This window comes from Poecilia latipinna, unplaced genomic scaffold (assembly GCF_001443285.1).
Source record: "Poecilia latipinna isolate Pla-1442-1.1 unplaced genomic scaffold, P_latipinna-1.0 Scaffold1270, whole genome shotgun sequence".
NCBI lineage: Eukaryota > Metazoa > Chordata > Actinopteri > Cyprinodontiformes > Poeciliidae > Poecilia > Poecilia latipinna.
Window position 1 is genome coordinate 64,012 of NW_015113886.1, and position 14,931 is coordinate 78,942.

Below are 14,931 nucleotides of genomic sequence, written 5' to 3' on the forward strand. Positions count from 1 at the left end.
TATATATATAGTTTGTACTATATAGCAAAAAATAAGAGCTGGTTTATGGCTGTAATAAAAAGTCAGCTGTAAACGTAAATTGATAAGAGACATGATATGTAAAATAATAATAATGATGATTAAAAAAACATATAAGTTGGCAAGTACAATGTTTCCTTGACAACCAGCTGCGATACGCCTTTAGTTTATCAGCTGGTTAGTTTGACTGTAGCTCAGTCTTTAAGGTTAAGATGTAATCTTCTTTCTCCTTCGTCACACAAACATTTTAAGCTGATTTCCAATCCAACACATACCGCTTAGTTAAAATATTTCATTTGTTCATGCATATTTGCATTGTTTTCCTCTCACTGAACCCCAAATCAAACTATACATATTTTTTTTATTATACAGTAAACTGTGAATACCTCTCACGTTTTTGAAAGTTCTGAGAAAATGTCTTAAACTATTAAATCATAGAATATTTTATATCATTTTATAGTTAATATAGGCAGAAACCATTTTATTAAAGTATTAAACATCTCTAAAAATATTTATGTTTTTTGGAATTTGTAACTATGTGATTAGACCATACTTTTACAAAGTTGATTACTTTTTTTTTTAATGGCTAAAATTTGATGCTCTTGTAACAGCTACACCTTTTGCTGTGCAGCTCCTGTGTTTAGCTACCGCTTCTCTCCGCTCACTGTCTTCTTCCTGTCTTTGACCCTGCGTGTCCCGCTCTCCTGTCCCTTCCTGACCACCGTCCCCGTCAAGTCTCTCTCTCACCCCTCACTGTCACACGCCGTGTAGGTCACCCGTACCAGAATCGCACTCCGCCGAAGAAGAAGAAGCCGCGGACGTCGTTCAGCCGGCTGCAGATCTGCGAGCTCGAGAAGCGCTTCCACCGGCAGAAGTACCTGGCGTCTGCCGAGCGCGCCGCGCTGGCCAAGGCCCTGAAGATGACCGACGCTCAGGTCAAAACCTGGTTCCAGAACAGACGCACCAAGTGGAGGTGACTGCTCTCTTCACTCTCTCTTCTCTTATTTGACTCAAAACACCTTTTTTCCGGATCAGAGATGTTTTGTGCGGTAAAAGGCTTTCCAACCACGTGCGACAGTCTGGAGAGATTTAGATTTTTCCAGAACCGTGCCAGCAGTTCTGGACCCACGTAAAACCAAACTGGAGAATTAGTTTTCGTGGGTTATCACAGATTAGCACCCACATTTATCGCCTAGGACCAATCTTTCAGGTTTGCCGGTCCACCTTTAAGAAGTCCTTCTCATCTCTCTGACATTTTGTTTTTCTGTATGCGGTCCGTTTACGTCTTTTTGTTTATGCATTATTCGTAAGCGGATCCCTGCTTTTTCAATTATTTTCTATATTTGTATAGAATTTTATTAGATCTTATTTTATTATTGATGCTATAAAATATCTGCTGTAATAAACTGTGGTCATATGACGAATAAATAACAGTCGTCTGTCAGCAGGAGGAGGCCGCTTATATTTTCTAAGATTTAGCCTAACTGACCAAAACCTGGATCAGAAACTAAATACATGAATGTAGAATTAAATACAAATGTTTCAGGGGGAAAAAATACATTAAATAAAAGGTAATGTCTGTATTTATCTTTAGCATTACATATTTATGTTTAGCATTAAGCCTATATATCGTCTATTATTTTTACATTATTGGTGCCCAGCTTTTAATTTTACATTAAATGTGGTGCAAAGGAAATAATAATAATAATAATAATAATAATAATAATAATAATAATAATAATAATAATAGATAGATAGATAGATAGATAGATAGATAGATAGATAGATATTAAAAATGATTTATGATTGAAATAAAGTTGTTTTTGTAACTTGTGAAAAGGATTACTGATAAGACATTTTTTTTAACTCTATGATGGCTCCAAATGTCTGGATTGATCCTTGAACAAAGCAGACAGTTTAGATGTGATAATTTATGTTTTCTAATACAGTGGATAAAATACGTATCTGATACACTTACAGTTGAACCAGGAGTTTATATACTCCACATTAAACGACACATACTTTTTTTATTTTTCACACTGTCTGATGTGAAAGCAGAATACATTTTTCCCATTTTAAGTCAAGTTAGAATTACCAAAATATTTTCTATTTGCTACTTGCCAGAGTAATGAGAAATTTTTTTGAGGCAATTTTTATTACTTTCTTCAACTTCATGCTGAGATTACATGCCTTTTAACAATTTGGGGCTTTGGAAGCTTCTGAAAGGTTTATTGGTAGCATTTGAGACTCACCTGTGTGTGTAATTTAAGGCACACCTGCTTTCTTGTGTTAACAGCACGGGAAAGTTGAAAGAAATCCTCCAACATATCAGGAAGAAAACTGTGGACTTGCATAAGTCTGGTTCATCCTGCATCTGGCAATTCCCAGATGCCAGAGAGTACTCTGTTCATCTGTACAAACAATTATACTGCAAGTACAAAGAAGATGAGAATGTCCAGCTGTCATACCGCTGACTGATTGAATGATTGATTGAAGGTGTCAAAGCTCTAGTCCAGTCCCCTTCCTCCCAGTGTACGGGCCCCGTGTCCCCACACCGCAGTCGGCTCTCTCTCCCTCACAGACTCTCTGCGCTCTCCTTGCAGACGGCAGACAGCGGAGGAGCGGGAAGCAGAGCGGCAGCAGGCCAACCGTATCCTGATGCAGCTGCAACAGGAGGCCTTCCAGAAGACCATCAACCAGCCGGTAGCCCCCGACCCACTGTGCCTGCAGAACAGCTCCTTGTACGCCCTGCAGAACCTCCAGCCGTGGAGCGAGAACACAGCAAAGATCAGCAGCGTGTCAGCCTGCGAGTAAACCTCCACCTGGGCTTCTCCTTCGGGATTCAGTGACTGCTGCAGTGTGGTGGAGCGGCCGGATGCCTGCTGAGGACGTCCTGCCGTTGGCCATCCTGCCGTTGGACTCTGGTTCACGGCCTTTACTCTTTCTGTCTCACGGACACCGGTGCTGTTTGTCGATGGGCTCTCTCTCTCTCTGCACTTCTCCCATCAAATGGGGCCCACACGACGACATGTTGTGTTACAATTATTGCTATTAATATTCTTTACATGACTTTAAAAAAAATATTTTTATAAAAGTTTATACGACTGACTGAATAGGGCTTTGTCTTAGAGCGACACAAGTATTTATCGGCCTCGTTAATCGACTTTTTAAGAGACTGCAGAATAACAAAGCACTTGTTTCAACAATCTTTTAGAAAGGAAGGGATGAAATCTTATTAACTGCGCGTTTAATTTACCTTCGAATCAACAGCTGCAGCCTGGAAATGGCGTTGTGTTAACTTTAAACGTTCCATCAAAGTCTTCGCTTACGGTTGTGCTGTGTGACCCGGCGGGTGGCTGATGACTCTTAGCAATAAAAACTAACAATAATAATTTTCTCAGCACGTACAGTCAGGCATTGGAGCTATCACCAGCTTTGATGCGTGCAGCAGCCATGTTGGATTTATGGGTTGGTGTCTGACTGCTTGAATTCTTCTTTGTTCACTCTCTTTATTTTTGGAGTGTTGAAATGTTTCGTTGTCAGAAAAATCAGTTGAAAAGTTATAAAGTTTTGGAAAATTGGGGGTTTCCGTCAAACCCCCGCCACCCATCTAAAAATCCAACATGGATTCTGTGCTTATGCAACACAGTGATAGATGTAGAACCAAGTTGTTTATTTGTTCAGCTGAAATCCACTAATACTTGAGACCCCATCAAAAAACACTTAGAACTGTTTATTTTAATAATTGTAACACCAACTATATCTTAACATGTATTAACATGCATAGTGGAAACCATTTTAGCAGACAGTAATATCTGCAGCCTTCCTTGTCTCCTCTGTTGAGGGTCGGTCCCAAGGAAAGTAAATGCCACTCCTGGATTGGCTTGTTTTGCAAATGTCAGCCAATAGCATGTCGAGTAGAAATGTACATAGATATTTCAGCTTCCCAAAGATGCATTTTCTCTCTGTGTTGTATATCGAATATTTTCAATATGTTGCAGTGGACTGGCGACCTGTCCAGGGTGAACCCTGCCTCTCGCCCGCTGACCACTAGAGATAGACACCAGCACCCCTGGCCACACCCACATTAGGGATAAACATCTAAGATAATGGATGGATGAATGTTAGATATGTTCAACAAAATATTTTTTCAGTAATTATCTGGAGTTACATTCCACAGAACAATTCACAAATAATGAACCTTAACTAGGCAGAGTTCCACTGTATGCTACTGCAATGGTTCAGTTTAGTGAAAGCTTAGAAATACATTATCAGTAGTTTGTATTGCTAACAGCAGTTAGCTTGGTCACCGAGCACAACGCGTAGCGAATCGCTGACCTTCAGCTGGAGCACACTTATACAGGATATGACCTCATTCCCTGACAAAAGTTTCATCTTCCACGGTAACTGCAACGCCAACAGGAAGTCCTGAGATTTACACATCAAAATGACCAGCTTCAGTGGTCACTCTAATTGATATCTCGAGACTGGATCATGGACCAAACTTCCCAGTACAAATAAGACACACCATAAAAAGACAAAATATGACCTAAATAGTGAAATGTAATATATTGCACTTTGTCTAAAAGATACATTTAAATGCAAATTACCACATTTTACTGTTTTTTTTTCTTGTTAGCATTCTGGTATGTGCGTGCGTGTGTGTGTGTGTGTGTGTGTGTGTGTGTGTGTGTGCGTGCGCATGTGCATGTGTGTGTGCAGCCTGTGTATGTATGTGCACACACTCCCTTTCATTTGCATTATTTGGTGGATACTTGTTTCCATACAGAGCTGTGTGAAAACGTATTTCCGCCTTGCAGAATATTTAGGTTTCGCTTTTTGCTCCTCACATTTAAATGTCTCAAGTCATCAAACTAATTTGATATCAGAACCTGGATGATAACGTCCAGACTTTACCAGACCAACAATGTGAGAAAGAAGGGAACAAAACAAAAAGCACATATTGGGCCCAAGCCTGACTACTGCTAGAGTTGCAGAATGAAGAAATCACTTAAATAGAACCTGTCTGACGACATGAAGTAGGCCAAGAGATCTAAAGTCAGAGCAAGAGATCGAGCCCGGATGTAAAAAAGTTGAACTACAAATAACTTCAACTACTTTACAAGAGGAGATGAGAAATAACAACTACCAGTCTGAAAGGGTTTACAAAGGCGTTTCTAAGTCTTTGGTGACTCCAGAGAACCACACATTGTCCACACATGGAGAAAACATGGCCCAGTGGGTAGCACACCTGAGACAGGCTCCGAAGTCCTCCACTGTGTCTGAATCACAACATTTCTGCAAAGCAGAACGGATCAAAATGCGTCCAAATGTAAAAGACTCGTTTACCACCAACATTTGACTACAAGAGTGTAACAATTAGTTATTGGGCTTAGGGTGGAGTTACTTTTTCCACACAGGGTTGGGTTAGTTTGGATAGATTCTTTCCATTTAATGAAATCATTTTTAAAACAACTTTTTGTATGAACTCAGGTTACTGTTGTCTGATATTAACTTTTTTATATGTATATATGTACATATATATGCAAAATATGTAACTGCAACAAAAAAAAGCAAAAACAGGAAAAAAAATCTAAAAAGTTGCAAATACTTTTTTTCACAGCTCTGTGTGGCACCTACCGTGTTTTATTATGAGCAGACAAGTCGAGGCAAATTCACGTCATGACATTATTTCTGACTCGACTACGTAAACACGCAAAAAAAAAAAAATAAACGGCACATAGTAAGTCGTTTGTCACAGTCTTCAAAAAAACGTGGCTGGTTAAGGTGGACCAATGCATTGTTATGTTTAAATAAAGAACAGTGACACCTTCCCGTCCTGTAAACCTTCAGTGGAAACATTTTGCCTTTTGGTTTTGTTTGTCTAGCTGTTGCTGTGCCTCACAAAGGTATGTGATGTGAACTTCTCCACATTTTCTCAGGTTAGGCAGTGTAGGAGTAAGCGAGCAAGAAATAAGGAGACAAAAGCCAGGAGGGTAAACGATTTATTTAAAGAAATAAAAAGAATATGAGGTTTGAAAGAGAGAGTAGAGAGGTTAGCAAAGAACAAATCCAGTCTTTTACAGTTTTTGACCAACTACAACCAGCTTCTTTGTCTTTGCTTGAGAACATCGTCCCCATAGCATCATCCTGCCACTCTCATGTTTCACCACGAGTTTATGATGTGTAATGAGCGTTGGGCTTTTTTTTTTTTCCTTTTTGCCACAGTGTTTTCCATGTAGGACAAAAATGCATGAGATCGCATCTTTCCTCTCATTTTCTGTCATCTCGTGGTTTATGGTAAATTCCTCTGATTTTCTTAAAACAAGGGCTTTTGCATTGCTGCTCTTCACTGAAGACTAGATTTATGGAGTGGACTGCTAACATTTGGGCAGGTCCATAGATCTCCACAGCTTCTCTTGGATGCTCTCCTTGCCCAGCCTGTAGATGTCTGAAGTTGGTTCATCTTCAAGTTCGGATGATGGACTGAACAATCGTTCTGCGAGATGTTCAAAGCTTGAGATTGTGTTTTAGACTTCAGCCCTGCTTTGATCTAATCTATCTATTGTGTCCCTTAGTCTCCTTAATGCAATAGCATTTATATTTCAATTAAATAACACACAAATGGAAAATGTTTACTGATAGGATGACTTCTGAAATAGAATTAGCTAAAGTTATAGAGCTCTATGAACCATAGTCAGTATCCACTGTCGTGTCCACATCAGGACGGCTTAGAGTCCTTCAACCCTTTTCTCTCCATTTTGTCTCTACTTGTGTTCAATAAGGAAAGAAAACTCCAAACAAAAACTGTTGTCTTAATTACTCATCATTATCACTATTTTAAGATGTTCCAGATAAAATCTATGGCAGCCCAAACAAGTGTTTTTCTTTTTTTTTTTTTTTTTTTTTTTTTTAATAAATAAGCTGTTTAGAAGAACAAATATAGAAAGAAAAATCAGAGATAATTTGTTTATGGAGCCAAATGTCTTCAACCTTTGAGCTGTCCATTCCTCTAAGGGGGCTGCAGGTCTGACCTCTTTCTTTTCTGTCCATGTTGCTAATTCATATATTTATGCGCAGCACTGAAAAAAATTAAAAACTGATGCCAAATCGCACCCTCACATATTTAGAATGTGAACAAAACAAAGGAGATGATTGTAGATTTCCAGGAGAAATAGGTATAAATCAAACTTTATTTCGGTCATGGGAGAAGAAGAGGAGGTGTTTGAGGAATATAAATTCCTGGTGTTCATTTGGACAACAGACTAGACTGGAGATGCAGCAGTGAAGCGTCTATAAGAAGGGACGGAGCAGGCTTCTATGAGTCTGTTGTTGAGACTTTCAGCCATCTCTTCTGCCGTCATCTGTTGGGGCAGCAGCATCAGGACCAGGAACTTAAAAAGGCTCAACAACCTGATAAAGAATGTTCTGGTTCTGTTCTGGGGTCGACTGTGGAACCTGTAGAGATGATGATGCAAAAAAGGATTCTTCATAAAATCAAGTAAATTATGGACAACCCTTCCTATTTATGAAACTATCGTAGGAAAACAACCTGTCTTTAGTCAGGGGCTTCTTCGAATTAATTTTAAAACAGACTGTTACAGGAGATCCTTCCTGTCCACCACCGTCTACAATAACACTTTGAATAAATGAGTTACAACAACATTTACTTTCCCTTTGGGATCAATAAATTATTTTTGAATTGCATCCGTTGTTGAGAAGGCCATGACCTTACAGAAGGAAATAGGTGAACTGAGGCAAGATTATGGTCAAATTCTGGCTCAGAATATAACTCAGATTGTTAAAGGCTGAACTGCTTCCTCCGTCACAGTTTCAGCTGACTGAGTGAAAAGGCTTCAGAATCATTCCTGGAATATGTTAAAAATCCAGTACAGCATTTACTAAAACCAGCAAGTTATCTTAAAGTTGCTTTTTTAAATGTGTGCCTTCTCTTATTTCCAATTCATCTGGCTTTTTACTGTCCTTCATTATGACCCTATACGCTATTAGTCTCCTGATGTTGTTTTTTGATGAACTCATGAAAAATAAATATTTTGGTGATGTCCAGCACTGGGAAATTCATAATTTACTCCCATGCTATTTAAAAAAAAACTGCAATTTTGGAACGGGAAACATCACTCTGATCTTTCACTTCAAACCTGACAGTAAAATACATTCAGAGATCAAAGCCTGTTTTCCCCAGATTTTTAGAAATAAAGCTTGTTTTTTTTCCCAACTGCTAACTTGAGACAGTAGCCATGTTCTTATTCCTCTGCTTCTTCAATTTTGCATTGCTGTTCTTTTCTGGAAGTAGCCAGGCACTCATGTGCACATGTGTGCATGTGCTCGTGTGTCCGTGCGTGTGTGTGTGTGTGTGTGTGTGTGTGTGTGTGTGTGTGTGTGTGTGTGTGTGTGTGTGTGTGTGTGTGTGTGTGTGTGTGTGTGTGTGAAGATATCCAGAAGGTTTCAGAGTGCTGATAGTTCTGAGTGGATGTTGAAACTCTCCTTTAAATTCCTCCTTAACTTTTCAGAAAGCTGCCTGTGTAATGTCAGCTTGCTTACACAAACACACATGCAGACACGCACAGTGTCTGTGTGTCACATACAGTTGTGTTTTCATGTCTTCTGGGTAGTTTACACTGACTACCATTCATTTTCTACAGCCTAGCCCTTAACCTTCCCTTAACCCCACCCCTAACCGTCACATAACCCTAACCGGTTCTAGTTTTACAATTAAAATCTAATTCTCACCATACTGCCAAACCTAACTAGAGCACAGTAGAACTGCAAAAAGAAGCGGGTACCAGGAAAAGGTTCTCACTTTCCATTAATGACTTCCCTCTGTTGGTATTTTGAAAGTGTTCCTCTATATGCGAGTGCACACAAACACCCTGCCTAACAGAGTGAGACTGAATGCCAAACGTTATTTTAAAAAAAATAAATAAATAAAATTATGTATATAAAGAAAGGTTATCTGGTTTTCTTAAACTTAGCCAAACGAGCAAGAAAAAATAATAATTAAAAAAAGTAACAAAAATACAGAAAATGAAAAACACCCCATAATCCATAAGCTACAAAACCACCATGACAAAGTCAGAACAATATTCATCATTTATATAAATAACTTATTATATGAAATAATAATATTTGAGCTGTAAAACATGGAGCATTGAAGCTTTTCAGTCGTCTCAACATCTGATCGAGGGACAGAGGTCACGTACATCAAGATCTTTTGGATCAGATACGGAAAGTGTAAAAAAGATCTACTTCCAGTTACCAAATTAAAGCTGGTTCAGCATTAATTATCATATTGTGGTCATTAAAGGACACAAGCATTCTGTAAATCTAAGTTTTCTCTGGACTCATTTATAGATTTATTCATAGGTCAACATATTTCCATGTGCTTGCTTGTTATTAGCTTACTTTATTTATTTTTATATTTAGGTCATATTTAAATCACAATATCACACTTATCCATATATTATTTGTTTTCATATATATTTTATATCATTTATATTATATTATATTTAATAATATTTAACACTTTGGATAAGAAATTTCTCCTTGGGAATCAATAAAGTATGTTCTATTCTTTTCTGAGGTTAATTGACTTGTTTAAGTTGCCCTCAGGCATGAGTGTGCACTTGTTGAATATTTATTTCTGTAGTTTGCGGTTATTGTTAATTTATTTATTATTTGCATCTCAGTTTTAACACTCTCAATCATCTTCCTCATAATCATCATCAATCTTTCACACCAACCTAACAGCACATTTCTGTATATCATCAATTATTTTATTTAGCCATAATTTGTTTCCATTTATTCTCATAACATAGACTTTGTTTTGCTTGCCCCCTGCTGGTCACTCAGTGACATTACAATAACTTGTCGCACATTGATGACTGTGTTGTTTTTACGTAAATACCGCGCCCCTCCGACAGTTGTTTAACAGTCCCCAGAGCAGCTCAGGAGGGAGTTTCGACGTGATTCTGTTCTATACTACCGTCCAGCATGTCTTTTTTACGGTTATGTGTGTCAGCGAGCAGACGGGTCGTGTCTCGAACCCAGGCTGTGGGCTCGGTGTTTTCTGGTAGGTGTAAGTCTGTCGGGCAGGGAGCTATGTCAGTTTTCATAGAAGTTCGGGGAGACTGCAGGTTCTGATGTGAAAGCTGATGAAGTGCAGTAGTTTTTAGTATGTCGTCTTTGTCAAGGCTCTTCACGGTCAGCAAGCGGAGCCCTGAAGGACCAAGAGCCGCTGAAGAAGGCCAAAACCCCACAGGGTCGCTTCGATGCTGCGGAGAAGAGCGGAGATGTTCTAGAAAGTGAGAAACGGCCTGTTTGGTTGGTTCCCATCTTTTCAATGTCTTAGGCAGATGATGTCCAGCTCCTCTAAATTTGTTTTTGTTAACATGTGCATCTAATTATTGGCTCAATTAAATAGTTACTGTGCAAAGAAATTAAACTGTTTTAAAAAAAACAACAACAAAAATAGTCAAAAAGAAGAACGATATCAACGCATTGTAAATCTTATTGAGGTGCCTTTTTATTTAATTTTCCCTTTCACTTTAAATCATTTCATTTTTAATGTTCCTCGATCTGTTCCTGATGCATTTACTTCCTTATTTTCCACTCTCGTTTTGTTCTTTGTTTACTTAATTGTTCAACAGTCAAAATATCGATATAAATTTTGACCAAATTTTGTGAATCAATAAATAGTATCATCAGATTTGTTCTGTTTACTTTCACTATGATTATTTTACTGAGGAAACTACTTAGATCTGTTTTTATTCTGCGACTTTTGAATATTATGATCTATATTTATAGTGAAAACGAAACAGGTTTGTCAGCAAAATAAATATTGCATAATAGTATTAATTTAAAATGAATTTTAATCTAGAAATTAATTTTATTGTCTATGCACTGTACATTATCTAGGCTTTTGCATGAATAAGTTTTCTGTATTGAAAAGCAAAGTAATGGTCTGATTTTCTTAGAAACTCAATTTGTAGTTTTTACTAGCTTGGACAATATTTTGCTTTTTACATTTCTTTATTTAAATAGCAACTATAGAAATTAAGAAAAAACTTCTTTAGCTTATGAAATATAAAAGTCTAGAACAAATAATGGAGAACGAGTGACAAAAAGCTACCAACGTCCAGAGAGAAACCTGACATGGACAGAAGAGATCTTTACTGGTGTCTTGTGTTTCTGCAGAGTTTCCCGATGACGTAAACCCTAAAACCAAGGAGAAAGGTGGCCCTCGGGGTCCGGAGCCCACCAGATACGGAGACTGGGAGAGGAAGGGCCGCTGTGTGGACTTCTAGGGAAGTCTTCCAGTTTCCCTGCCGTATGCAGCACTTTCAGAGGGACCTGGGAAGAGAGCCTGCTTTGCAGAAGAGACCGAGACCATGTGGTCGTGTAAATATTTACTGTATATGTGTGTATTCAGAACAATATGCTGACTTGGTGAACCTGATTCTCAGAAATGTAACTAAAGGACGATAAGGTCTGATCTTAACCTGCCTCGAGTGTTTGTTCTGACTCTTTGTCTCATGTTGGACTGGATCAACAATGACAGTACACAGAATGCTCCACAACGCAGCAGTTCAGTGACAACATTCAGGTTCAGAAAACTTTCTTAGTCACAATCATTTGTAGCCTTCCAATCCATTTGTTTTATGCTAATTTATTTCAGAGATTTTTAAGATCCAGGAAGTAAAGACACTAACAAAGATGATGCATCTGCATGACTTGATCTGAACCCTGAAGAAGAGACATGAGGGTTGTGTCTTCACTAAACTACGATATAGTTGTCTCTTTAGATGTTCTGCTGCTATAAAAAGAAAGAGGGACAAGCTGGACATTTACATACAAACCTAGAAGGTGTAGGAAAAGCAACAATAATGAGATAAAAGACAATTCATAAAAGCATGGGGCAGCATTACTTAAAAACGGCAAATAAAATCACTGCACGCTGTCAATTCTGTTTTTCCGAGTAGTCTATAGAGATGAAAAGGTTTGGAACCACCATGTCTTTAATAACTTATTCAAAAACTTGCCTAACCAGGGATGGAACTGCTACGGGGTTGAAGTTACTTAATTCTGGGCTGGTGTGAGTGAAAAAGAAAAGAGACGGGTCTCCGTTATACATGCATTTGTACTTTTGTCCACTTGGGGGACTAAAGAGTAACGGTTCCCCGATAAAAATTGAAAGTGTATTTCTGGTTCCATCACTAATGTTAGAATTACTGACTGTAATTGTTAGAGTATTGTTTCACCGAGCGTATCTGGTCAACTTATAAGTTTTTCATTATATGAACACGTTAGTACTGTTGTGAGGGGAAGGCTGTGAGAGAATGAGGCGTGTTTGTGGCGGACAGCGGTAGCAGACCGAAAGAAACGGAAGCTCGGAGACAAGAGCTGCGGAGGAAGGAGGCTGATAGCGGCGACAGCTACCGAGAAGAAGGCCACAGCAGCTGGACGACACAACAGGTAAAATCCCTGAGCTCTGTGCTGGGTGGTTAAAAATGGCTGCACCAGCTTCACTTTCTCCTCTCTTTCTTTGTTCACTTTTCGATGTGGTCTCTATGAGAGACTTCCGCTAAACGCCTCGTTGTGGACATTATCAAGCGTCAGACAACTTCTAAAAACATGTGACGAAGATTATTGATATTTCTGTGCTTGTTTTAACCAAAGAACGGACAAATGTTCCCTTTGTGTGGGTTAGTGGCATCGCTTGGTACCGGGGTGTCGTCCACAGTGCAAATTTCTGGGGAGGAACAAAGCCACAGTTGGTTCTAAACACACACACACACAGCTGTGGGAAGTCCTGTTTGCAGTAAACTAACAACATCCTAAAATCATGACCTTGAGCATACAGCCGGAGACCTACCGTGAAATTATTCAAAAATAATAATCAATTGGAAAACGTCAAAAATACACAGAACAAGAACTTAAACCAAACCTGAATAGACACAAAAACCAGAAGAAGATACTAATTGTTTAACGTTTTTACCAGTGTCACTGAGAAGTAGTTCACACGATGAGCTCAGCAGATGTGCAGTTCCACCAGGTATTTGCTAATTACTGCTGCTGCTAGTCTGAAGGAGTGGTGTGGGTGAGTCACACTGCTCCCCCACACTGGTGAGTGCTCTGTGAGGCAGAAGCTCAGCTCCAGGGAGCAGTTTCGAAAAGGAAGCATTTGGTTAACCACTCGATTTTTGCACCCAGAATGGCTAATAGGTGAGATTCAAGGATTGATAATCTGAAACGTGTAGCACAGACAAAACCTTTTCACAGTTCTGTAATTGTTACTGTCATTGTTACTGAGCAGATCCTCAGCTTATACTGGTTGACTCTTCCAATGTTTCTAGTAATTAGTCCTTCCTATCTGTTACCGCTGGACTTATGAAACTAAAACTGTTGAGCCAGTCAGGCATTTGAATCACAGGAGCATTCCAGCCAAGGGACAAATTTGACATTTAAACTCAGACTTCACCTGCATCTTCAGCAGTCAGGATAAATGTTGCATTTATCAGATGTTGGAAGTTTCAAGTTCAAAGCCAGTAAAAGTCAAATTTAGAAAATCAGAACTTCACAATAAGCCCAACATCGAACTCAGGCACCACAGATAATAGAAATTTCACAATAAAAATTGTAGAAATTTCAGTGTTTTTTGACTGTTATGTTCTTTGCCTCTGGTGTAGTTAAGACCGTTTTGCTTCATGGTTTGAAAGAATTGAAAAGTCGGCGTGTGTCTAGAGATGAGTTTATTCCCTCATGTATTCAGTTCCATGTTGACAGAGATGTACAAAGAAAACACGCTCTGATGACAGTTTCATACATTTCGTGCTTACTCGATTTTTCTCATTTATGCATCACACTATGTATTAGTGGGAAATCCACGCAAGTCTTTGTAGCTGTTATCCCTGTTCTCCATGTCTGAACACATTGCGTCCGTGATCATGTTAGTGGATCCATTGGGCAATCAGGATTCTTCCTGGTTGGTGCAGTGAACATGCAGTTTTAATGAGGCCAGTTAGGTGAGTAACAACATATCATTACAGCGTCTGGACCCATCAGGAGGCTCAACCGGCCTGCTGCTTAGTGACTCCACAGAAACACAAAGACTCACAGAAGTTCTTGTAACTTGCAGTTTGTATGCCAGCTATATTTGAAAGGCTCCGCATCACAAGCCTTCATGTTTTCCAGCTGAGCCTCAGAGAGACTCTAGTGGCTGGTCAGTGTATTTTTTCTGATCAGATCTTGTAATTATTGAAGCATTTTTTTTTTAAACCCTGATTCAGTATTGTTAGGAATCTGGAAAAATCCATACTTTAATCTGGCTTAGATTTAATTTCATTTCCTCCAAACTTGCTTTTGTTCTCATTACAGGAACCCTCAGCATTTCTGTTCTCAGGTGAAAGCAGACAGTGATGGAGGATGCATCTCTCAACACTTAAGCGCAGCAACGCATTCTTAGCTGCACAAGATGGTGGTAGAGAAGAAGCTGAGGCAACAGTCAATGGGGAGCACCATAAAAGTGTGACCATAGCACCCAAGACCCACTATATGACAGACAGACATTATGTGCAGAGAAAGCCCCTGTTCACTGAGGAGCATCGTGTGTCCATCTTAAAGAAACTCCCAGAAATGGTGAGTTGGGGAAAATATTTTCATTGCTCTACATTTCATTCTAAGTTCAGTGTTTATTGTATGAAGTATAGCTCACTATTAAGGTAAATATGCATGCATTAACTTGAGATAGATAATTAAAATGCTGTTTCCTTTATCCAAAGTGTGTGTGTGTGTGTGTATATATATATATATATATATATATATATATATATATATATATATATATATATATATATATATATTTACACACTCACACATATATACTTTTATGTGTCT

At 38.8% G+C, this 14,931-nt stretch overlaps 3 protein-coding genes across 6 annotated transcripts in view; all 3 read left to right on the forward strand.

The window, feature by feature from the left end:
• tlx1 (T cell leukemia homeobox 1) overlaps window positions 1-4,635 on the forward strand; it is a 9,261-nt gene extending 4,626 nt beyond the window's left edge. The window contains exons 2-3 of the mRNA XM_015054676.1: window positions 790-991; window positions 2,622-4,635. Of these exons, the coding sequence (XP_014910162.1) occupies window positions 790-991; window positions 2,622-2,832 (413 nt within the window). The 3' untranslated portion in view covers window positions 2,833-4,635. The remainder of the gene's footprint in view (window positions 1-789; window positions 992-2,621) is intronic.
• Window positions 4,636-9,918: 5,283 nt separating this feature from the next.
• sdhaf4 (succinate dehydrogenase complex assembly factor 4) lies at window positions 9,919-11,541 on the forward strand. Its single transcript, XM_015054690.1, has 3 exons — window positions 9,919-10,108; window positions 10,230-10,340; window positions 11,233-11,541. Exons 1-3 carry the CDS (start codon window positions 10,030-10,032, stop codon window positions 11,340-11,342), a joined length of 300 nt encoding a protein of 99 aa, XP_014910176.1. The 5' UTR covers window positions 9,919-10,029; the 3' UTR covers window positions 11,343-11,541.
• Window positions 11,542-12,184: 643 nt separating this feature from the next.
• Window positions 12,185-14,931, forward strand: part of cep68 (centrosomal protein 68) — a 9,553-nt gene continuing 6,806 nt past the window's right edge. For 3 of the 4 annotated variants that reach the window (XM_015054687.1, XM_015054686.1, XM_015054688.1), the window contains exons 1-2: window positions 12,186-12,510; window positions 14,413-14,673. In XM_015054687.1, coding sequence (XP_014910173.1) covers window positions 14,461-14,673 — 213 coding nt within the window. In that variant the 5' untranslated portion in view covers window positions 12,186-12,510; window positions 14,413-14,460. Of the gene's footprint in view, window positions 12,511-14,412; window positions 14,674-14,931 lie in introns of all 4 variants that reach the window. The other variant, XM_015054685.1, reaches the window with a different exon arrangement.

Coding starts and splice junctions, on each gene's coding strand:
- sdhaf4 (XM_015054690.1), top strand. CDS start 10,030: ATGTCTTTTTTACGGTTATGTGTGTCAGCGAGCAGACGGGTCGTGTCT. Junction 10,109..10,229: donor TGTGGGCTCGGTGTTTTCTG/GTAGGTGTAAGT, acceptor GTCTTTGTCAAG/GCTCTTCACGGTCAGCAAGC. Junction 10,341..11,232: donor GAGCGGAGATGTTCTAGAAA/GTGAGAAACGGC, acceptor GTGTTTCTGCAG/AGTTTCCCGATGACGTAAAC.